Source organism: Lissotriton helveticus, chromosome 2_1 (genome assembly GCF_964261635.1).
Source record: "Lissotriton helveticus chromosome 2_1, aLisHel1.1, whole genome shotgun sequence".
NCBI classification, from domain to species: domain Eukaryota; kingdom Metazoa; phylum Chordata; class Amphibia; order Caudata; family Salamandridae; genus Lissotriton; species Lissotriton helveticus.
Window position 1 is genome coordinate 846738168 of NC_136059.1, and position 25583 is coordinate 846763750.

At 48.6% G+C, this 25583-nt stretch overlaps 1 protein-coding gene across 1 annotated transcript in view; it reads right to left on the reverse strand.

Moving 5' to 3' along the window:
* The window catches only part of CEP120 (centrosomal protein 120), a 337501-nt gene that overhangs the window by 107771 nt on the left and 204147 nt on the right, over positions 1-25583 (reverse strand). Inside the window, exon 17 of the mRNA XM_078675575.1 lies at positions 2026-2148. Coding sequence (XP_078531701.1) covers positions 2026-2148 — 123 coding nt within the window. The remainder of the gene's footprint in view (positions 1-2025; positions 2149-25583) is intronic.

The following is a 25583-nucleotide window of genomic DNA, read 5'->3' on the forward strand; positions in this document are numbered from 1 at the left end:
GACATTCAGGTTTATTTTCAGTTGCAGCAAGCAGGGTAAAAACATTAAAAAGATCATAGATAGAAACTGGACCTTTGTTTTGAGAGATCCTGTGATTGGTCAGCTTTTACCTAGGAAAGCTGCCATAACATATAGCAGAGCATCATCCATGAAAGATACCTTGGTGCGCAATGATTTAGAAGGTCCAGCTAAAGGCACATGGTTAAGCCAGCACCTGGGTTTCTATAAATGTAAATCCTGCAAGAAATGCCAACACGGCATCAATACTACCACCTATAAGACCCCCTTCAACCTAACAGAGGTCCCAATCACTAAGGCCCTATCATGTAAAACGAACCATGTGATATATGTGCTGGAGTGCCCCTGTAGTCTCAGATATGTTGGCAGTACAATACTGCAGGGGCATAAGAGGGTACTCCAGCACATCAGGGCAATCAAAAATCATGACCAGACATATCCGGGGGCCCGGCATTTTTGGGATAAGCACAATGCATATCCAACACTTTTAAAGTATTTCCTAATAGATAGTGTCCCGATCCGAAAGAGAGGAGGAGACCGAGTAAAAGCCCTATGACAACTAGAGACAGAGTATATTTTAAATCTCGATACCAAACATCCGGGGGGCCTGAATCAAACAAGAGGATTTATGTACTTGCCTCTGAATCACAACTAGGAAATACAGTGGAGAGCAGGTTTTAAAAAACCACAGTCTGAACAAAACTGAGCTGCTAGTCCAATGTAAACAATTTATATTAAAATATTAGATTTTAGAATTTTTTACCGCCTTTTCTAACAGTTTTTCACACTTACACACGTTTTTTTAACTTGTATATTTAAGGGCACACTTTGTTTTTTATAATATGCACTTTGCACAAACTACTTTTGCACTAATATGACAATTCAGTCGATCTGGTTACATAATAGACGTTTACATCTCCTTGTACTGTAAAAAAAGCACTAGCACTTTGACCAATTGTTGAAAGCGGGTGCCAATAGGTATTTAAACATGGACGCCAGATAGCACCATTAAAAGCGAGGTTTTAATCTGGTTTAATATTATGAGATTGATTTAACAGCTTTATAATACATTGCAGTACGATTGTTTGCTTGTTTTTAAATGCTTTTTAACAAGGGATACGTGTATGGTTTTAATATGCATTTAAACAAATATTTCGTATTAACCATGATTCAAGATTCCTTTTGGAATTAAAGCATTCTTTCTAGGTCTATATGATTGACGAATGAAAAAAATCAATGCACTTGTATTTAAACGAACCTCCCACCGTGTAGCGCGCCAGGTGATCAAGACCCCTTTGGGATCGAAATGAGTCATGCTGATGGAGTTGTGTGTACGAGCAGAATAAACATTTGAAGTTGCAAGCAACTGTGGTCCGTACTCCATTTTTGAGCGCAGAGGGAAAGAGAGATCGATAGACAGACAGTAGAGCTCGTTGCTGGACTCACAGCTATAATAGCTATTTTGCCTGTTGGAAAGTGACGTTTTGACCTCTTTGTAGACAGTGGCACTCATCTGTGTCAATCAATAGTTGTATAAAAGAGCCCCCACTTAAGATCATGAGGACTGTATAGGAGTCAAGTTAAGGCTGCTTAGCCCACAATAACAGCAGTGTGTACGCTGGTCTGCATTAATCTAAAAGTGCAACTACCCACACAGATAGTTCAGTGGATTCTACATTCACTCAATATCTGTGATTCAGTTCAAGGTCAAAGTTTCGAATCACGGATGCCTCACTGAGCCTCTCAACTAGTTCAGGCCAATAAGATGGGTGAGGTCGGTAAAAATCGCACATTATCAGTGTCAAGAGATGTTCATACAGAGCAATAAGTAAGTGAAGTAACAACCAGTATGCTACCCTAATCTGTTCTAGGAGACAAGGAGTAAATTAATATTAATAAACACTTAGAATAATGCTTTCCCACAGAAAATATTGGTGTGCTATGGTGTTAAATAATGTCAGTGCTTTAAGTGTAAACAAATGTGAACAGCCAATTGGCGAAATTTACCTTTTCCAGGGTGAGAAGATTTATCTCAGACTGCAGCCGGATTTCTGGTTTGCTGCTCTGCTGTTCCCTGTACTGTTGGAACTCTTTTTCTAGCAGTTTGAATTTGTGTTCCATTTCATGGACCTAGAATTAAAAGAACAAAATGTCAGCCCTGGCGTCCATTACAAGTGAAGAAGGTCAACTGTCATGAAACAAGCAGTAATAAGCAAATAGCAAGCAGAAGGCGTCCAGACTCTTCTTTTCTACATTTTGGACAAATCAGCCACGACAGTCAAAAGACATTAAACAGACAAAGAAAAACGTCGCAGTCATAAATAACGAAGCTCTTACGCCAGGAAAAAAGAAGAGTGTTTTAAGAGAGGGTTAGTGAGCAAGTCAAAGATTTGCCGCTGTTTATGTCCTCTTGAGATTGAGAGGAAGGATAACATGCAGAAACAGCTCTTGACCCAGTATCTTTAACAGGCAGTCAGGATTCTTCAGAGTCGAGCCAAACCTATCAGGTATGTACATTATGAAGCCCTGGTTGACAGGAAGGGACACATATCTTTGTATTTTTTGTCATAGACTCGCTAGCAGTTTTTCTTTTTCACGAATGTCTAGAACAATAAACAAGCAACGATTTCTACGCACTCAATATGAAATTCATTAGCCTGCCTTTGAGCGAATAGTTTGAGCAACATCTGCCCTTACAATGTAAAGATGTGGAAAGGCAGCACAAGTGCATGTGTGGAGATTAACAACACATTTGCTAATGAAATATTTGATAATCCATATTTAATAATCCATATTTACAAACACTATGAGATTGAAATTTACATGTAGTGACTCGACAGTACATGATGATTAACTATACTCAGAGCCAATGGAATTATGTAATTGTACAGCAGCAGCATTTTTCACATATTTATGACCTACAGTAACAAGCATTTGCAATGCAATAGATCTCGCATTCAAGCGAGTTTGAGCTATTGGCATTGTAAATGACAATGCCTTTTATTTATGTTTTGGGTTTTAAAACATAAATAAAAGGCATTGTCATTTACAATACTAATAGCTTAAACTCTCGCAAATGCGAGACATATTGCATTGCAATAAAGGGCCTTCTCGACCGCTTGCTAGAGTGTAAATATCAAAGGAAGAGACCGGCCTGCGACGTTTTCAAAGTAGTGGTGAATAGTGCCGTGAAGAAGAGGTGTAAGTGTTCTAAATTACACAGACACATAGTGAGAAGTGAGAGTTACAAATGATCTGAGCTATAAACACTAACAAAGCACTCCAACACCTTTTGCTCTGTGATTACACTGTCACAGCTCAGGAGGAAGAGCGGGAGGGGGCACTATTTTCTGCTCTCTCCATGATTTGACTGTGCAGTGTGGCATTGCGTAATGTCATTGCTTTCTTGGCCTAATAAAAACACTCCAGCTGTAGTAAGGCCCTGGCTTCACCTCCTGGTGCAGGACAGGCTGCGCTTTATGGCAGTCATGGAGAGAGCGAGGGATGGTATTGGCTGCAGCTCCGGCATCGTACAGTGCCCCTGCTATTACTAGTGAGTGAGCGACGCTGTTGGGGTGGTATTGGTGTGGGTGGTATTGGTGATGGTGCTGGTATTGGTGGTGGTGCTGGTATTGGTGGTGGTGGTGGTGGTGGCACTGGTGGTATTGGTAGTTATGGTATAGGTGGTGGTGGTATTGGTGGTGGTGGTACTGGTAGTGGTGGTATTGGTGGTGGTACTGGTATTGGTGTCTGTGGTATTGATATTGGTGGTGGTGGTGTTGGTGGTGGGATTGGTATTATTGGTGGTGGTGGTATTGGTGGTGGCATTGGTAGTGGAATTGGTGGTAATGGTGGTAGTGTTGGTGGTATTGGTGGTGTTATTGATGGTGGTATTGGTAGCATTGGGGTGGTGGTATTGATGGTGGTGGTATTTGTGGTGGTGGTATTAGTGGTGGTGATGCTGGTATTGGTAGTATTGACGGTGGTAGTAGTGATGGTGGTATTGGTAGTGGTCATTTTGGTAGTGGTGGTATTGGTGGTTGTGGTATTGATGGTGGTGGTGGTAGTAGTAGTAGTGGTGGTGGTGGTAGTGGCATTAGTGATGGTATTGGTGGTGGTGGTGGTGGTATTGGTCGTTTTGGTAGTGGTGGTATTGGTGGGGGTGTATTGGTGGTGGTGGTGGTATTAGTGGTGGTGGTATTGATGGTGGCATTAGTGGTGGTAATGGTGGTGGTGGTGGTATTAGTAGTGGCGGTGGTATTGGTGGCAATATTGGAGGTGGTGGTATTGGTGGTGGTGGTACTGGTGGTGGAGGTGTTGGTATTGGTGGTGGTGGTAGAGGTGTTGATGGTGGAGGTGGTATTGATGGTGGAGGTGGTATTGATGGTGAAGGTGGTGTTGATGGTGGAGGTGGTGTTGATGGTGGAGGTGGTGTTGATGGTGGAGGTGGTGTTGATGGTGGAGGTGGTGTTGATGGTGGAGGTGGTGTTGATGGTGGTGGCATTGGTGGTGGCATTGGTGATGGTAATGGTGGTGGTATTGGTGGTGGTATTGGTGGTGGTATTGGTCATGGTATTGGTGATGGTGGTATTGGTGGTGGTAGTGGTATTGGTGGTGGTATTGGTGGTGGTGGTGATAGTGGTGGTAGTAGTAGTAGTGGTGGTGGTGGTCATAGTGGTATTGGGGGTGGTGGTATTGATGGTGGTGGTATTAGTGGTGGTATTGGTGGTGATTCTGGCATTGGTAGTGGTGGTATTGATGGTGGTGGTATTAGTGGTGGTGGTATTGGTCATTTTGGTAGTGGTGGTATTGATGGTGGTGGTATTGGTGGTGGTGTATTAGTGGTGGTGGTTTTGCTGGTATTAGTGGTGGTAGTGGTATTAGTGGTGGTGGTATTTGGTCGTTTTGTTAGTGGCGGTATTGGTGGTGGCGGTATTAGTGGTGGTCTATTAGTGGTGGTAGTATTGGTGGTATTAGTGGTGGTATTGGTAGTGGTGGTGGTATTGGTAGTGGTGGTGGTATTGGTAGTGGTGGTGGTAGTGGTATTGATGGTGGTATTAGTGGTGGTGATGGTGGTATTGGTGGTGGTATTAGTAGTGGTGGTATTTGTTGTGGTGGTGGTATTGTTGGTGGCAATATTGGAGGTGGTGGTATTGGTCGTGGTGGTACTGGTGGTGGAGGTGTTGGTATTGGTGGTGGTGGTGGTATTGGTGGTGGTACTAGTAGTGGAGGTACTGGTGGTGGAGGTGGTACTGATGGTGGAGGTGGTATTGATGGTGGTGGGATTGGTGATGGTAATGGTGGTATTGGTGATGGTAGTGGTGGTATTGGTGGTGGTGGTATTGGTGGTGGTGGTATTGGTGGTGGTAGTATTGGTGGTGGTAGTATTGGTAGCATTGGTGGTATTGGTGGCGGTATTGATGGTGGTGGTATTGGTGGAAGTGATGGAGCAAGGACCTGTAGAAAAGAGACTTGCACGGAAGCAATCCGCTCCTTTATCCCACTAAAAAGTATTAAAAACTGTTTTGTGTAAAATGAATGCGCACCACACCAACACATGGGTTAGTGAAGCTTGCTTATGTGTTTACTAACAGTGATAGTATGAACAAAGGATTAAACTGCTTTAAACTGGGAAATCTTTATTGTGCATGCGTCAACTGCATCTACGTAGTATGACGAGCTGTCGCTTGGTGGGAAATCCTTGCGAATGAGCAGAAGGTACTAATATGGAGTCTTAAAGACTCGCATGTTTGGCATCTGCTTGCTTGAAACTAAATCGAGTGATTTTTACTAAAGCTAACGCGGGTATAAGTCTAATAAATAAATAAATTGGGATAGAGTAGAGATGGGTGGTATACAGTGAAACCATTTATTTTACATCTGTCTTTCTGACTTTATCACTAGTGTGTATTTGGGCCTCTCATGTATGGCTGGAATGGGCTGAGCCATGTAACATTCGTGCATGGGCACTGTAAGCTGATTCGGAATGATGACACAAAGGTTGGGAAAAGGGCAAGGACACAGAGTGCCAGAGCCTGAGAACAGATGGTGAAAAGTTCAACTGAATGGACCTGCATGTTAGAGTTTAAACAAATGATGCAAATGAAACATGAATGCGGGTGAGAAATAAAGAATAAATGACGGGGATGGGTTTGTGAATAATAGTTTAATTGAATTTAATAACATGTAAGCATGGTGTGATAATCTTCCCCCCTTACCTGGCCAATGAGATTTAGTATTTTTACGATATTGAAACATTAATGGGTGGAACATGCAGAGCGAAAGGAATAATTGGGATAGATTTAGTTAGTTAGTTAGACGTCAATGCTGAGATGCTGTGAACCCTGGGTGCTGTCGGAGTAGCGAGAGAAGCTGTTGCTTGGAGAGATGCTGATGAAGAACCGAATGCAGAACCTACTATCCTAAATTAATTAGGATTAGACAGACGATCGCGGAAGAATCTCGAGGAGGAAGAGAGTGTCAGAGAGGGGTGCGACGCAGTCATCGGTATTCAAGAGAGTTCATCTATCCTGTCCTGAAGTCTTTGTCGCCTGATCTATCCCGGGGGACCCTTACCAGCCCTTTGGCAAGGGGGTTGTTCTTCACACCATTCTTGGTAAATATAATTTCGTGCTATTTGCAGATGTTCTTTTCTCTCTGTCCTCTCCCTTTCTGAGCACTGATCATTGCATGAATCCAGAGTATGTTTGATGATTTAAATGAATTTTCTCTCCTATGAATGACAGTGACTGCACTGTGAATTTGAGATGGTTCACATGCGTTTTGAAATTTAGATAAAGATTTAAAATGTTCCCAAGTGTGTGGTTATTTACATTGAGTAAAGAATAAGTTAACTTATGTCATTTCACCATCAATTAGTTCCACTAATGGTCCATCGACCAGAGGGAAGAACTTTTTGATCAGTGACAGATTAGTCAGGAAAATTGAATAAATAATCTTGAAACTCTAAAAGAAATGTATAAAACTTTGACACCAGCGGTTTTCTCAACCAAGTGTGTGAGTGTTTATGGGCCCAGGTGAGTATATGGTAGTGGAGTGTCTGTTGTTGGTACGCCGCTGGATCAGTAGTGGTGGTATTGGTTGTTTTAGTGGTGGTATAGGTATTGGTGGTGGTGGTGGCATTGGTGTCTTAGTGGTGGTGGTACTGGTGGTGGTGGTATTAGTGGTGGTGATGGTGGTATTGTTGGTGATGGTATTGGTGGTGTTGGTATTGGTTGTGGTGGTGTTAGTGGGAGTGGTATTGGTGGTGGTGGTGGTGGTGGTACTGGCAGTGGTATTGGCGGTAGTGGTGTATTGGTGTTAATAAAACAGGTTTTTGAAAACAACCCATCAGGTGGCTTTAGTGCAGATGACATGTAACACAGATGTGCTGTTGTCCGTTTCAGTCCATTAGCACAGGATTATGCGCTACCTGGAATTCTCATGACTTAATTTGCTAATAATTTCTAAATCCATTTTACTTTGGGGTTTTAAACAGACACCAGATAATGCCGGCTTAAAGTGATTGAAAGCTAGCACCCGTATTATGGGGGCTGCGTGCTGCTTAAAAAAAACACAACTGGTTTCAGCTGCAGCAGCGCATGTCCGGCCTGCAGAAAGATAAACTCAATGAAGTAAATAGTGCTTACAGACTAAATATCAGGTCCTGTGTACCAACCGAAGTAAAGGGGCAGGTCGCCATGGGAGGGTACAAATGAAGACAAGGCCGTACTAAGGAGGGACTAACAAACCTATTAATGAATCCGAAGGCAGATTTACGAAAGACAATGACACAAGCCAATGAAAAATACGGGGGAGAGAGGGCGCGGATACTCTTGCATACTCTACTACAGCAGTCCCGCAGAGCGAGCAGCACATGCGCACCGCCGCTATCCTCAACCTAAAAATGACAAAATAATCAAGTAATACTATTAGAAATTATGCCGCATCACACCGCTTAATTTGCCTATTCTTGCAGCATAATTTGGCTCTCTCCTGCCGCATATTTGCCCAATTCCTGCCGCATAATTCCTGTGGCCCTCACTATACTGTAATTTTCATAAGTAACTGGCTACCATGTGAAACATACTGTAATTAATGCACTGTGTGGAGAAGATCATAAGCGTAAAAAGTAACAACAGTAAATCTATTTCTTTGTTATATTTTGTATACCATGTAATGTTTGAACATGCCACCTCTTTTTCTGCTTCTACCAATCTATAATGATATTCACCTTGCAACACCGGGGAAATCAAAATTATCTCCCTGGAAAAGATCTTTGAAACGTAACCTCAGTGGTATTGAATGGGCCATAGATTCCGCCAGGTCCACAAGTGGCACCCCTAAGGTGCTTGTAACACCAAACATTGCTTTCACAACAACCTTAGCCAGTACTGCTCACTCCACTTCCAGGTGGCTCTGGCAAAGCCTCCACCCACTCATCAATGGTCAGCTGCGGCTCTTCAACATCTGCAGCGCCAAAGGCCCTAATGTGTACAAGGAATCCTGCACGGTAGAAACCATATATGCAAACAGCTTCTTATATGGTATGAAACTCAGCACACTCTGGTATATCTCAAAGCACAATGTTGCCTTAAATGACACAGAAAGTACCATATAGGCTGCACCCCAGTAGACACCACAACCTAGGTGCACACAAAAGTCCAGAACCGGCTGTCAAAGCCAATTCCCAAATAACATTACAGTGTTTTGCCCAACAACTCAGATAAAGGGAGTGTCCTTTTTTAGGTATTGCCTAGGCAGCACGCATGCGCTGTCTCTCCGAGACATCAAGTAATCTGTATCAGGGGTGAAACTCCGCCTATTGCCGGGTAATTTCTCCTGCTGCTTGCCATTAGTAAACTCATTGCTTTTCTTAGCTGGCTTATTATTGGCTGTCGATCCGATGCATCACTTCCGGTTATTCCGGAAGCAGCGCCGCCTACCAACAGTTTTCGTTCACTTTTATGGTTCATGTGTATCCAAAGGGAACTTTCTTTTAGGATTTTTGCAGCCCAGCATGGTGAGTTGCAGCATGACACACTCACTTCCATACATAATCAGCACGGCGCTCGTCATGAGCGCCGCGCGGTTTATGGTTGTATTGTTTTTGTCCACCCCTCTGCTCTCACTCTCCCCCCCACCTTCTTCCTCCGGTGACGTATTAGAGGATGCGGCGGCTTGTTGAGTTTCTGATACCTTGGCACTAATAATATAAAAATCGGATTTCACAAATGACATCACAATACATTGTGTAAAACAATCTGTTTTTAACACGAAAGCTCTGGTTATTCTGGCGTTTTCGTGCACTGTGTGATGAGAGGAAGAGGTGTGGCGCCGCGGCCAGGGCGACTGACTCCGGAATCTGGGGATCACGGTTCGATCCCCGGCACCGGCGGCAGATTAGCCCAGCACCATGTGACTCTGGGCAATAGCTTGCTTAATCTTCCCGACGGCCCCCAGCGCCTAGAGACCCTAACGGGTGATTGTGCGCTTTACAAATGTGGATATTATTATTATTATTATTATTACACCGACTTCGCTGTCTGACTCTCAAGCCGTCTATCTGGTTCTAAATGCTCTGATCCGGCTGACCTTTCATCCCGCCCAGGAACGGCTCACCTGATGACCTCCCACAGCCCCGGGCACTTGTCGAACTTTCGATGCCTCTGCTGGCACTGACAGGCATCCAAAACAAATTACACCGCGTGAGCAGCACCTAGAATGCGACCGCAAGGCGAAGGTTGCGCGCTGAACAACGAGTAAAACAATTGGAGTCTGCCTTTCAGAGCACTGTTGATAACGGATTCAGTCGCCCCTGGAGGACTGGTGGGCACTGTGCAAGTGTAGGACGAAGTGAGTGAGAGAGAATAGATTCATTTCAAAGTACGTCTTCTGGTGACATGTTTGGCATTCTAAGATGGTAGCATTGGCAGGCACATCATATGTTATCCTTCTGTTACCGATGTGCAGTGTCCAGCTTGCAGCTGCTTGAGAGAGCAGGAGTGGTGTGAGTGAACTTCTTCTCGAATAAAGCGCTCTGCTGATAGACTCTCCTCGGGGTGAGGCCGGATCTGGATCCGGTTCTGCTGTTCCTGTTTGTAGCTCACTCTATTCCTGCGTTAACGCCACCCACTGCCGCTTTCCTCCACTGCTTCCCCTCTCTACTCTTAGTGAACTGTCTCCCTTGTCCCCACCTGCTGCTTCACACCCACCGCATTCCTCGCTCATCTGCCCCCTCCCGTACTCCCCTCATGTCCCTCAAGACCCACTTGCCCCCACCTCCTCTCCTGTCTCACCCGCTTCACAAGCCTCATTGCCCCTCTTAGACACCCGCCCGCCCTCCACCCCCCGCAAGTCTGGACTGCTGGTGTCCCCGTTGGGCTTTCTACGTGTGTCACCGGTGAACCACCCGTGTTCAGGCAAACTCAATACTTTGATACCCATTAGGCCAAATGGATATAAGCATTTTCCAAATCAGCTGTTTTGAAAAAACTAATATATAAACCAGTATTCAGTTAAATAGAGATTGTGGGATAACTGCATGTGGTCGCATATCTCACGTAACATTACTTCCGCACTTTCCCGTGGTGGCTCATTTACAGTCCTGGAAGTTTGCATGGACTCTACTGTCACTTTTCAAACAGTTAGTGCTATAATTCCTTCTCAGAGTGCATCAATGCGTGTTGTCACTAGAAGAGATCAAAACTAAACGTGGCATTTCAAAATCAAACTCTCTTCTGTTTGTGTCAAATAGTAGACCAAGGACGCATTCTCTTTTAATACAGTTGGCGTGAATTTCAGAGGAAGAATATCCATTGTGTGCGTGATCCAGAGGACGCTCACACAGTGCGATTGCTTCGTTGACAACACACTTTGATTGATGTGCTGTTATTTGCGTGTTTTCAGGAAATGTAGCTAGTGTGCTTGCTGCTAAGTTTGTGTATTTCACAGCAAAAGTAACTCAAGGTGTGTGTCTACCAGGTGTCAATTATTAATATACCTTTCAGGGTAGCTCCTGCAGTGTGGGTGTGTTGTAGGGGATTACATTAAGAATTTTTGTGTACCCCTGCTTCAAGCAGTGCCCCTACTGGAGTGTTTATTTGTAAGGCACGCACTGTGTGTTAATTTTCTTTTCAAGCAGCATATTACTCTTGTTACTGTTTTGCTGTCTCTCATCCTCATGTGCACTGGAAAACGAGAGCGAGGAAAGTATTTAATGTTCTTTGCTGACCTCTTTTGGCTAATGTTAATTTGATGTTATGTACACATATCAACTTTTAACTGCATCAGGTCCCTTGTGGCTTCTTTCCCTCCCACCTTCCTGTCCGTTTTCCTTCTTCCCTTCCCATCTCCTGTTAGTGTTGCTTTAAGCCAACGCAAAACCAAAACACGTAGGTAAAACACAATGTCATTTACAACGCCAATAGCTCTAACTCTCACAAATGCGAGACCTACTGCATTGCAAATGCTTGTTTCCTACTTCCTCTCTGTGGAAAAAGACTCCCTATGCGAACTAGGGATCTTCTTTTGGTTTTTGGAAGATTGACCTCTACAAGACAGCCTATGGAAGCCCCTATATTTTAAGCCTGTTCACTCAAGCTAGGTACTTGTGTTGTGTAATTTCCACTAATCAGTAGGAACTGCACATTTGTGAATGGCAAACTTGGGATGGTGCCAGACTAATTCCATGCGCCTGATTGCCGCAGCTCCTCGTGGGAGACCCAGCCTCCGCTGTGCCACCCACCTCCGCTTTTCCCGCCGATTCCGGCCGATTTCTTTTTTCCACCGCTGACCCCGCCCCCCCTCCTGCCCATTCGCCGCCCCGCTGACCCTCCCTCCCGGCTCTCTACTTAAGGGGTCCACACCAGAAGCAGGTAGCGACCGCTGAGCCTCCCCTTAGGCGAGGTCGCCCCCCTCCCGACCTGCTTCCTGGATTGCGCCTGATTGCCGCAGCTCCTCGTGGGAGACCCAGCCTCCGCTGTGCCACCCACCTCCGCTTTTCCCGCCAATTCCGGACGATTTCTTTTTTCCGCCGCTGACCCCTGCGGTCCCGCCCCCCCTCCTGCCCATTCGCCGCCCCGCTGACCCTCCCTCCCGGCTCCCTACTTAAGGGGTCCACACCAGAAGCAGGCAGCGACCGCTGAGCCTCCCCTTAGGCGAGGTCGCCCCACGCTACACTGCCTCCTGCCTTCTGCCTCCCGACCTGCTTCCTGGATTGCGCCTGATTGCCGCAGCTCTTCGTGGGAGACCCAGCCTCCGCTGTGCCACCCACCTCCGCTTTTCCCGCCGATTCCGGCCGATTTCTTTTTTCGGCCGCTGACCCCTGCGGCCCCGCCCCCCCTGCCCATTTGCCGCCCCGCTGACCCTCCCTCCCGGCTCCCTACTTAAGGGGTCCACACCAGAAGCAGGTAGCGACCGCTGAGCCTCCCCTTAGGCGAGGTCGCCCCACGCTACACTGCCTCCTGACTCCTGCCTCCCGACCTGCTTCCTGGATTGCGCCTGATTGCCGCAGCTCCTCGTGGGAGACCAAGCCTCCGCTGTGCCACCCACCTCCGTTTTTCCCGCCGATTCCGGCCGATTTCTTTTTTCCGCAGCTGACCCCTGCGGCCCCGCCCCCCCTCCTGCCCATTCGCCGCCCCGCTGACCCTCCCTCCCGGCTCCCTACTTATGACGCCCCCTGAGCGAGTGCGCAGCGGACGCGCGCAGCGGGAGCACCGCATGTGCGCCGAAGGCGCGCCAAAGGTAAGCCCGTCTGCGCCCGTCCGCGCCTGGACCGCGCCCAGTGCCAGGACCCCTGGCCCCCACCGATGCAAGACGACCCGACATACCTACGACGCCGCTGCCCTCAACGCACTCAATGCCGGCCGGAACCCCATCTGCTGCCGGGCCGCCCCGAAACACATTCACGGACCCTTCACCTGCAGAACCTGCAAGTTCACCTGCCTCCGAACCTGCACCGCGCCCGCCAAGCTAAGCACCAGCAGCAACCTCAAGTGCATCCTGCTCAACACCCGCTCCGTCCACAGACACGCCGTGGAACTCTGGAACCTCCTCGACACAACATCACCAGACATCGCCTTCCTCACGGAAACCTGGATGAACGTCTCCTCAGCCCCCGACATCGCCATCGCGGACGGGTACAAGATCATCAGGAGGGACCGCGTCAACCAGACCGCAGGAGGCATCGCCATCGTCCACAAGAACACCATCCGCATCACGACCGACTCCAACGACACCTTCGCCGCCGCCGAGCACCTCCACTTCCAGATTCACACCAACCCAAAGACGACCCTCAGAGGCACCCTCATCTACAGACCCCCCGGGACCACGCACACAATTCAGCGAAGACATCACGGACTTCATCAGCTCACACGCCCTCACCTCCGCCGACTACATCCTCCTAGGGGACCTCAACTTCCACCTGGAGAGCAACAAGGACCGCAACACCGCCGCCCTGCTGGACAACCTCGCCAACCTCGGACTCAAGCAACTGGTCAACACCCCCACCCACTACGCCGGCCACACGCTTGATCCCGTCTTCTCATACAGCAAGCACATCACCTTCAGCCACTCCACCGGACTCCACTGGACCGACCACAGCTGCGTCCACTTCAGCTTCAGAAAAACCACAACCCACCACCACCCGCAACAGGTTCCTCACAGGAACTGGAGCAAGATCACCGCAGACCAGCTCACCACCTCCCTCAGCCAGAACCCACCTGCCAGCACAACGGACCCCAACGAAGCAGCCCGCAACTTCACGCAGTGGTTGACCGCCTGCGCCGACGACCTCGCACCACTGAAGAACCCTCCCAGCAGACCCAGAAGCAAGAAGGCCCCCTGGTTCAGTGACAAACTCAAGGACTCCAAGAAGACCTGCCGCTCCCTCGAGAAAGCCTGGCTCCTCGACCAGACCACCGACAACATGACCGCCCTCAAATGCAACACCCGCAAGCACCACCAGCTCATACGCACCGCCAAGAAAAAAATCACTGAAGGAGCGACTGGACAACTACGCCCACGACAGCAAGGAACTCTTCAGCATCATCAAGGAGTTCTCCAACCCCAGCACAGGCAACAACAACATCACTCCTTCACAAGATCTCTGCGACTCTCTCGCCTCGTTCTTCCACCGCAAGATAGCAGACATCTACAACAGTTTCGGCGCTCCCCCCACGCACCCAACTGTCGAACCAACGCACCCCACCGCCACCCTCCGCACCTGGACCACGGTGACCACCGAAGACAAAGCCCGCACGATGAACAGCACCCACTCCGGATCTCCAACTGACCCCTGCCCCCACCACGTCTTCAACAAGGCCGACTCCACCATCGCACCCCAACTCCGGGACGTCATAAACCCCTCCTTCAACACCGCCACCTTCCCGGAGAGCTGGAAGCATGCCGAGCTCAGCGCCCTACTGAAGAAACCAACAGCGGACCCCACCGACCTCAAAAACGTCCGCCCCATCTCGCTCCTCCCTTTTCCTGCCAAAGTCATCGAGAAGATCGTCAACAGACAGCTTGCCACCTTCCTCGAGACGAACGGATCCCTCGACCCCTCGCAGTCCGGTTTCAGAGCCAACCACAGCACCGAGACCACCCTCATCGCAGCCACCGACGACATCCGAGCCCTGCTCGACAACAGGGAACTAGCGGCACTCATCCTCCTGGACCTCTCTGCAGCGTTCGACACTGTCTGCCACCGCACCCTAGTCCAACGCCTCAGCAACATCGGCATCCAAGAGAAGGCACTGGAGTGGATCATCTCGTTCCTCGCCGGAAGACACAGAGTCCGCCTCCCCCCGTTTCGATCCAAGGCCACCGAAGTCATCTGCGGCGTCCTGCAAGGATCATCACTCAGCCCCACCCTCTTCAACGTCTACATGAGACCTCTCGCAGCCATCGCACGCCAACACAACCTCAACATCATCTCCTACGCCGAAGACACCCAGCTGATCCTCTCCCTCACCAGAGACCCCGACACCGCCAGAACCAACCTACACGAAGGGATGAAAGACGTCGCCGAATGGATGAACAGCCGCCTGAAACTGAACTCAGATAAGACGGAAGTCCTCATCCTGGGACCATCGCCCTCCGCCTGGGATGACTCCTGGTGGCCCCCAGCCCTGGGCACTGCTCCCAAGCCAACAGACCACGCACGCAACCTGGGCTTCATCCTGGATTCCTCCCTCTCGATGACCAGACAAGTCAACGCCATCTCTTCATCGTGCTTTCACACCCTTCGCATGCTTCGCAAGATCTTCAGATGGATCCCGACCGAAACCAGGAAGACGGTCACCCAGGCCCTCGTCACCAGCCGACTGGACTACGGAAACACCCTCTACGCCGGAACCACAGCCAAGCTACAGAATAGACTCCAACGCATCCAGAACGCCTCCGCCCGACTCATCCTGGACATCCCCCGACGCAGCCACATCTCCGGCCTCCTGAAGGACCTGCACTGGCTCCCCGTCAACAAGAGGATCACGTTCAGGCTCCTCACCCACGCACACAAGTCTCTCCACGACCTGGGCCCCAAATACCTCAACGACCGCCTGACCTTCTACACGCCCACCCGCCAGCTACGGTCTACTAGCCTCACCCTCGCCGCCGTACCACGCATCCGAAGAGCCACCGCCGGAGGCAGATTCTTCTCCTACCTGGCGGCCAAGACATGGAACTCCCTCCCCATCCACCTTCGGCTGACCCAGGACCACCTCGCCTTCAGGAGACAACTCAAGACCTGGCTGTTTGAGCAGTAGCGGACCCCTTCCCCCAAGCGCCTTGAGACCCTTCCGGGTGAGTAGTGCGCTATACAAGTGTTATGATTGATTGATTGATTACCCCCACAGGGTGTGTAGGCCCTTGGACCAGTTAGCGCACAGTGTCACCGTTAGCCCTCATGACCTAGACAGGGAGCCACCAGTTCTGGCATCTACTGAACACTACCAACCCTGTTCCCTTAGGAACCGTGGAGACAGACCTAGTTCCTTTCCCTCAAACACTCATGCTCTCTTGTGCTCAGAGAAATATACAAAGAATAAACGAAGGGACGTTTTTCAATATTTGTTGAACCAAAGTGATTCTTCTATAGTAAATATGTGCTGCAATGATCAATAGACAGAAGCAGACAAAAGTTATAATAAATGTCAAGACAGTGTTAAAACAAAGAGTTCAACTATTTTGTTGAGTCAACTTATATATGCATTCACATACAGTATTAGAACAGTCTAGCGCATTTCTACCATGAAAACCCTAACCTACATGTTTAGGTTGTGAATGTATGTTCTACAATAAACCCCCCTTCTGGATGATCTAATCCCATGACCTGGTGGGTAAGAGTGTACGACCCCATCTTGGTCACGATCTGGACACCCCTCACGGAGATGTCAGCTTGATGCTGGGCGAAAGCTTCAGCATGCAGGGACCCTCTCCGAGTCAGCAGAAGTGTTTCCTCTGATTATACTTAAAAACAAAAGGTTAGATATAGAAAAAGGCAACCTTGCCTTGGGACGAGATTGTGATCAGGCTACCATTGCTTGTGTTTCAAAAATAGTTGTGTCGCCATATGGAAGTAATTATAAACACATTTGTATACCGCATGTGAGGGTCTTGCACACAATGCCAAGATATTGTTCTCATGAAGTTCTCCATGTTAGCAAGGTCAGCGTTTCCTAGAAACGAACCCAAGTGTCATGAATGTAAATGTGTGTCAGAAGCCGATGTGACAAAGTGGAGGCAACTTTAGGAAAGAACCATGCACATGTAAAGCGGAACTTTTTCCTACCAGGCCTAACTCGGGCAAATGACACTGACTCCTCGTATACAGGTCAGCTAAGAAGCTAGCTAAAGCAAACTAATCCCATAACACAAAATGCATTAGCATATATAAAAACAATGCTAACATTTATAGGATAAAAGGATGATAAATTTGCAATAAAAATCAGGTTTGCATGCTATTTGGAGGCCCAAAACATACAGAAAATCAATAGCGTTGTTAAAAAAATATAAAAGCAATAAAATATGTCAATTTAAAACAATTTGAGCAGTTAAAAACAAGCTGAATAAAAGGTACCCACCACACGAAGAGCCACATGTTTACATGTTGTGAGTGGCAGACAAAACACTTCTGTTACCAGTGCCCACAGATGATTATTCCAGAGGCACACCTCGGAGCAAATTAATATTAAGTATGTTGCCATCCAACCCCCAGAGCAAACGAGGAGGGATCTAAGCTAGCCACTCTATGGTCTGTTGAAACGGAGCCTAGATCCAAACCACCAGATGTGGAGGCAACCCAGGGAAGCTCATAGGATACAGCCAGGAGCAATGAAATCCACATCGGACAGCTGCACAGACGGGCCTTCATCAGGTCTATTAGTACCGTATGTCGGAAGGTTCAACCAATTGTGAACACAAGCACAAGTCCAGGACACACTCGTAAGTGCACGGGAGACAGCGGAACACAGGCTGTACGCAATGAAGCCACACAGGCCGGGTTGAGAGGAACCAATGCTCATCCAGTTCTCTAAGCAAAGGTGCGCCAAAAGCAAAGCACGATGTGTTCACAGGACACAACAGGATGTGAGGCAGTGCCAGCTCCAGTTAATCTCAAACTGGGACATCCATTGTGGAGCAAATATATGAAAAGCAATATCCCTGAAACGAGTAGCAGCACCACTGGAAGACCTCCAAAGCTACTTCCAAGGATGTACTGAATAATGGATAAAATAACTCCAAACACAGTCTGAAAGGTGCTGACCAATCCAGAGCCAATGCTCCTGAAAAAATCCAAAATCCCAGTTGTACTAGACATGTTAACAATACAATGGACTAGCTACACAAAATGTTGAGGGAAGTTGTTACGGAGAAGCGCATGCGTCTCCGAAGAACGTGCCACCTGAAGATCAAACGTCTCCTTTACCTAAGTTGAGGCCACATCTGTTTGTAACAATAAGGCTTTCAGTTTGCTCAGGGCATGAAAACGCATGTTGGTAAGATTAATTAAAGGCCACAACCTATCCTCCCTAACTAGACGGGCAGGCAGGAACAGGACTTGTGTACAGCATGTAACAACTGAAGATTCGGTCACCACATAGGCAATCCCTGGATTCATCCCACAGCAGCCTTGACTGTTCTACATCAGGTAACTCCTATTCAAGAGTAATCTGAAAGTCAGATGTATCACGCTGCCACAGATGCATTGCATGCTCCATGCAATGAAATCGCCTTGCATACTGGGGACCCACCTAAATTATTCTTGCAGTCTGAGCTGCTGAGAAAAACCAGGGTATCCTTATTCCGACTCCGGAACGTGAAAGGAAGCTCCCATTTTTTATGTATAAACCCCTCACCTAACGCTTCGTATCTGCCCACTTGATGGTGCTGTAGACAGTACTAAAAGAGAAAAGTCGAGATTGGCAGTGTAATATACCCATGGATTACCCAATCCGAGGATGCTGTCTCAGCAACAGTAAAAGGTAATTTCTCTACCTTTTCAATGAGTAACATTGTGCATTTTGCATCTTTCCGTGTCATGGCTACCTGTTGTTCTGAAAGACGGTGAAAACAGATCTGTGATGTTTATGGGTCACCGTGGCACATGGCCAGAATATAGTGTCCAGTTTTACAATAGAATTTACCTAAGTTGGGACTGCCTATGTTTGTAATGCAGACAAGTCTTTCTAAAGCACATCTATTGTGGATGAGACAATGTTACCTAGCAAATAATATTAGATGACAAAGTAGACATTCCGTTGTCTACTACTGCAAGAGACTGTTCTAAGTTGGCCCTGTCAATCTCATACAGCCTTTCCACAGCTTCTTGTTGAGATACTTTCCATATCTCGCTATAGAGAGCATACAGGAAGTGCTTTCGAGTTAGTTTCCGAAGACCCAACAAGAAGTCTCATAATTCCAGGTCATCAGATAAAAGGGACAAGTGCGGTTTTATCTGGGACAGTGTTGAGTTTTTTTTGCCAACGAAGGCACAACTTCCCAACACTGTAAGTTGTTACCACCCCCGAATGTTCACTCTGCACATATTGTATATCAGCCCTATTGGCTGTTACCTAGGAATCTATTCTGACATTTGTCAGTGTCTAGAGGCCAGACTAACCAATCCTTCCAATTGGGATCTGATAAGTTATATTTCCTCTTACAAGGCATATTATCAATTATGTGGTCATCATATGGTGTTAACTGCTGCCAGTTGTCAAATCATGTAGAAGTGGGAATCAGTGGTGCGTTCATATCTTTTATCTTGTCAAAGCCAAGACATGTTGTCTGTTGAACAGTTTTGTTCAGGAAAATCATCTGCTGTGGTAGAAAGCAGGCCCTAAATAAAGCCTCTGTTCCCTGAACCTGCCAATCTTTAGTCCCCCAGATAGATTTCACATCTACTTTATCACGCCAAAAGTCGAAACCTTGTACAGACAGCTGGGAAAGGAAAGCAGCAGAGTAAATCAGCTTGCTGTCAGTATTTTTCTTTGCAGGTGACGGTGTAACCCTATAGTAAAACAAGGCTGGGTTGGATGTGTCGTACCCAGAGTAGTAGTAAAACTTTGATAGAAATGCTTTTGAACTGCCCCTTGGTGGTATTGGGCAGTGTTCCCATTGTGTAATGTTAAAAACCTCACGAGGGGAGAGGAGGAGCTTAGCGCGCACCCAAGATGGTCGCGTGAGCTCAGAGCTCCCGGACCTTCGCCACCTCCGCCGATCATCCTGTATCTTATCCTGATTTAGACGACGGGCTTTTGTGGTCGTGACCTGGCTGATCATTTATCCGTTTTCAGATTGCGATTTGGTCCCCGGGAACCGAAGATAAGGACTTTTGAACATTTCTGGCCTGCTCCATGGTACTACCCCGGGCTTGCCTTCTCTGCCAGCCGGGTGGTAATCGAATAACAACGGCCCAGGCGAGGCTCCCATGCCCGGTCTTCTACTTTCAGTTTCGATTCCTGTGGTCTGGCCTCATTGACTTTGCCTTGGTCGCCCTGGTCGCTTGTTTCTTTCACTACCACGTCATAGTTTGGTGATCTGGACTTTCGCTGCTCTTTGATCAGTGGCTGGCCCTCCGCCTATTCTCCGAATTGATCCGGGCGTATAGAGTGTCGCCATTTTTACTAGGTCTCAGAATACCATCCGGGGCGCACGACCTAAAATGACTACCAAGCCCGAGGCGGAGAGGCGCAAGACCAGACCGGCAACTCGGGGAGGTCCTGTGCAGTCCAACGTTATGGATCGCTATACCCTCACTAAGGGCTCTCCGAGTGGTATGACTAAACCCCCGGCCACCTTTGGGGATGACTCCCTGTTGGATGAAGAACCGTCGTTGAAGGACGTCATGGGCGCCATTGCTGGGATGAAGGCCGCGTTGGGACAACAATATGAGGCCCTGACTCACAAGCTGGACACGGTTGCTATAGATGTTAATCTGATCAGGGCAGACCTCGGAAAGACTAACGAGAGGGTCAAATCCCTTGACCTGAAGACGTCCAGTCTTGTCGCCGACGTCTCTAAATTACAGACGGAGGTCGGTAATTTGAGATCCGCCCGTGACTACCTCTCTCGACGCTTGGACGATTTTGAAGGCCGCGCACGGCGGAACAACGTCCGGTTGGTTGGTGTCCCGGAGACGACGGACTCGTCAGCGGTAGACCTACTGGTGGAGGACCTTGTCCTGAATCACCTAGTGCCCAAGGGCCTGAGCAAGTTTTTCGCAGTGGAACGGGCCCACCGAATCCCGAGTGGCCCGCCCAAGCTGGGAGCTTCTCCGCGCCCCATCATTGCGCGGATCTTTAACTTTCGTGACAGAGATGCGATCCTGCAGGCGTCCCGCACATCGGGCACTACGAAATATGAAAACGCCGCGATCAGCTTCTACCCGGACTTCACCCAACAGGTTCAGAGGCAGCGACTGGGATTTCAAGGGGTGAAGAAGAGAATGAGAGACAGAGCCATGAAATATGCCATGCTTTTCCCGGCTCGACTGCGTGTGGTTCACAATGATAGAACGTTTTTCTTTGACCATCCTGGAGCTGCTAGTGACTGGTTGGACTCGTTGCCCCCTGGACAGGAACAATTTGATCATTCGGAACACTTCGGTGGAGCGGAGGGCGGCCTGATGGAGCAGGAATAGGGAGTGCATCAGCTCCTGGACCAACGTATTGACTTTCGGCTGTGGTTTGATGCTATGCTACTATTGTCCGCTATTGTGTTGTCTTAATGGGGTGTGGGAGGGGGTCAGGTGTGTCTTCCTCCTCTGGGGTTCTTTTCGTAGATTAGTTGTATTTTAGGGCGACAGGCACACTGCAAGTTGGGGTGGCTTTTGAGTCTCACGCAGGGGTGCGGGGTGGGGGGTATAATGTTGGTTTGGGGGTTGGGGGGTTCAAGTTTAGGGTTTTTTGTTTTCTTTAAGGCATAGTACTGATGATCTCCTGTGTTGCAGTGTCGCGGCGGGTGTGGGGGGGGACCTGGGGTGGATGCTGGGATGGGGGATAGGGGACTACGCATTCTGTGTTGGAACGTAAATGGGTTGGGAGACAGAATTAAGCGGGGGGTGGTTTTACAGTTGCTACGACGCTTGTCTCCTGATGTGGTTTTGCTTCAAGAAACACACTTGCTTGGTAATACGTGCCACGCCATGAATAGGCGTGGATACCGTCTCATGGCCCACTCGGGTTTCACTTCCGGCTCCAGAGGGGTGGGCATTCTGGTTCGGACATCCCTCCCCCTTGCTATTGATGACGTTATACTTTATGATAGGAGGCGTTATGCCGCTATTGTAGGGCGCTGGGAAGGGAGGGTGATTACTTTACTCTCGGTTTACATACCCCCAGGCCTTCAAACTACGACCTATGCTGATTTGGGAAAAGTGATCCTGGGAGTGCCCGAGGGTGTACTTGTAGCGGGGGGGGATTTCAACTCAGTAGTGTCTGGAATGTATGATCGTCACCCTCCCCGTGTCCTCGCTAAATCTCAATCCTGGCTGGGGGACTTCCTGGAGGCAATGGGGCTAACCGATTGCTGGCGTTTACATCATCCTGGGCAACGGCAGTATACTTTTCACTCCGGGGCCCATGGCAGCCTTTCGAGATTAGATTATGTTTTGATGCCCTCCTCCCAGGCTTCCCTCATAGGGGAGGTGAAACATCTTGCCTGGGGTATTTCGGATCACTCCCCGCTGTGGTTAGTTGTGAACGCTCGTCTGGGGTCGGGAGGACGGATTGCCCCGATTAACACATGGTACCTCCGTGATCCTAAGATTAGAGTGGAATTACTTAAAGCGATCAATCATTACTTTGCTGAAAATGTGGATTCAGTGTCCTCTTCTGTCTCCTTGTGGGAGGCGTATAAAACTGTCATTCGGGGACAAGCCCTCTCATCGATTGGCAATGTTAAGAGGTGTAAGCGGGAAGAGGTTGTCCGTCTTGAGACTGAACTTACCATCCTTGAGGGAGAGTTGGACTCTGGAGCCTCCCCTGAGAAGCTGCACTTGTTAGACCTAAAACAGCACGAATATAGAGCACTTGTAACTGACGCTGCGAAAGAGATGGGTCGTGAACAGCAGGGGCGTCTGTATGATGTGGGAGATAAGGCTGGGAAGTTGCTTGCTTGGTTGGATAGGAGAGAATGCGTGAGTCGAGTTATCCCCGTCATAGTTGATGTGAATGGTGAAAGTATCACTGACCCTGCTGGGATCGTTGCGCGGTTCGCCGATTATTTTCGGGTAGTGTACTCCCCTGTGTCCGATCGACCAGAGCAGGACTCCCGCTTGCTTCTACGCGATATCTCGCTGCCATGCTTGTCTGACCCGGAGCGGGACCTACTGGAAGCTCCGCTCACGGTTGATGAAATTGCGACCGCTATCCGATCGATTCGCTCAGGGAAGGCCTCGGGCCCTAATGGACTCCCCATCGAGCTTTACAAGCTCCGTCCAGACGTACTGGCGCCGTATTTGCGATCGATGTTCTTGGAATCCCTAGAGAAAGGGTCTCTTCCTCCTGATCAAAGGCTGGCCTCCATAGTGGTTATCCATAAGGAGGGAAAGCCGCGTGACCGCTGCGAATCTTTTAGACCTATTTCCCTGATCAATGTTGAACCTAAGATCCTGGCCAAAGTTCTTGCCACTCGTTTGATATCTGTTATAGGAGATCTTGTTCACCCGGACCAATCCGGCTTTATACCACATCGCAATACGGCACTTAATCTTCGGCGCCTCCATGGAGTCCTGGCGCGAGCCGGGACTCTGCGGGAGTCGGCCATCTTGGCGTCCCTAGACGCCACTATGGCGTTTGATACGCTTGAGTGGCCTTATCTTTGGGCGGTCCTTTCTAAATTCGGTTTTGGACCCGCCTTTATCCGTTGGGTGCAGCTGCTTTATGCTGGCCCTTTAGCTCAGGTAGTGGTGAATGGGCGTGTTTCGGCCTCCTTTGCGCTTGGTAGGGGTACGCGCCAGGGCTGTCCTCTGTCCCCACTTCTGTTTGCTCTTGCCTTAGAACCATTGGCGGCTTGGTTGCGATGGGAACCATCCTTGAAGGGTATTAGATGGTCTCCGGAATTTGAAGACCGTATATCTCTGTACGCGGATGATATACTCTTATACCTTACGTCGCCCCGGAAGTCGTTGATCGTCCTTTTTGACGTTTTGACTTCTTTCAGTAAAAATTCCGGTCTAGTCATCAATTGGTCAAAATCTTGCGTTTATGTTCTTTCCGGCGATGCTCCCCTCTTGCCACATGGATGTCCTATTTCGGTGGTGCTCGAGGGATTCAAATATCTGGGAATCTTTGTTACCCTAGACCCCACGCTTCGTTACGAGCGCAATTTGTTGCCCCCTCTCCGACGTCTTCGGGCGGATATAGAAACGTGGAACAGACTCCCTCTCTCTCCCTTGGGACGAGCGGCGTTGTTTAAGATGATGTCGCTCCCCCGATTTCTTTATGCGCTTCAAAACACGCTTGACGTAGTACCAGCTGGGTATTTCCGGGAGATTGAATGTCTACAGCGACAGTTGATATGGGGGGGCCGTTCTCGTATTGCCCTTTCGAAGCTCACGCTCCCTTGGTATGATGGCGGCATCGCACTCCCGGACATCCGTCGCTATTATTGGGCCTCTCAGTTAGGGGCCATCAACCACGGCACCTATGCTCATTCACTAAACCCGGCCTTTGCGATGGATAAATGGTTGCTGCCCAGCGGCGATTACAACAGGGCTCTATACGCGACGTCAGCCGGTAGATCTCTTACGGGTCCCACTAAAGCAGCGGTGCAGGTGTGGTATCGGGCTACGGCGGCCACGGGATGGGCTGACAGACCGACCCGGGCTACTCCACTCTATGCCTCGGATAAACTTGGCTCCCTTTGGCAATCGAAGGGATTCGATCGGTGGGACATGATAGGGATCAGCAGGGTCGATGATGTGTGGATCAAGGGTAGGATTAAAACTTTTGAGGAATTGAAAGTTGAATATGGATTGAATGATAGGGAATCCTTTCGGTATGCACAAGTCCGGCACGCAATCTTGTCTGTTTTTCCCCGAGGCTCGGACGTGCCGGAAGCATCCCCGCTTGAAGATAGGATACGAGATGGGCATGTCCCTGATAGCACTATCTCGCTCATTTATAAAAAACTGATTAATACTAGGATTGACTTATTGGAAGGCCTCCGGGGGTTGTGGACCAGTGATGGTCTGGAGCTCGATGATGAAGACTGGCAGGCCGCGATCTCTTCCCCGAAAGAGGTGGCTATCCCGGCACGCCTTCGGTTTGTCCAACTCAAAATTCTGCATAGGGTGTATGTGACTGGTCCGCGTCTGGTGCGAATGGGATTCTCGACGGATGGATTGTGCAGGCGTGGATGCGGTATGGTGGCCACATTTCTCCATATGATTTGGGAATGTCCGGCTGTGCTGAGCTATTGGAATCGCGTGCATGCGGTAATGAGTGAGGTTACGGGTGTACGGCTGATGCCTGAAGCGCGGAGGTGCTTGCTGAACGTCTGGGAGCCAAATGATTACAATCTGGCGCAGCTTCGATGGGCGACCTTGGGTAACATGATCGCCAAGCGTGACATTGCCCAGCTATGGAGAGCCCAGAGGCCTCCGACTGTCCTAGTGTGGAAACAAAACATGGATTGGTGCATGTTTCGAGAAAAAACGGTTTATGTTTCCCGTGGCACACCTGGCAACTGGGGGAAAATCTGGACTCAGTGGAACACATACCGTGGTGATATATGTGCTCCTCCCATATTGGAATGTGATATTGACTTGTCTTCCTCCCAACCTGATGTTTCCTCCGCAGGATTATAGATGTTTTGTATACTTCTGGTCTCCTTTTCCCCCCCGATTTACTGGTTGCAACGATCTCTGATTTACGTTTGTACCACCCCACGAGCCGAATGGTGACACATTTCTCTTGTAATGCCTTGCTATGTTTTGTTTTTCTGTTTTCTTTTTTTTATTTTCAATAAAAAGTTTCAACAAAAAAAAAAAAACTCACGAGGTGTACTAGCCTTGTGTAGAAAATGCCATAATGTTGAAAACAGAACATCTCATCAAA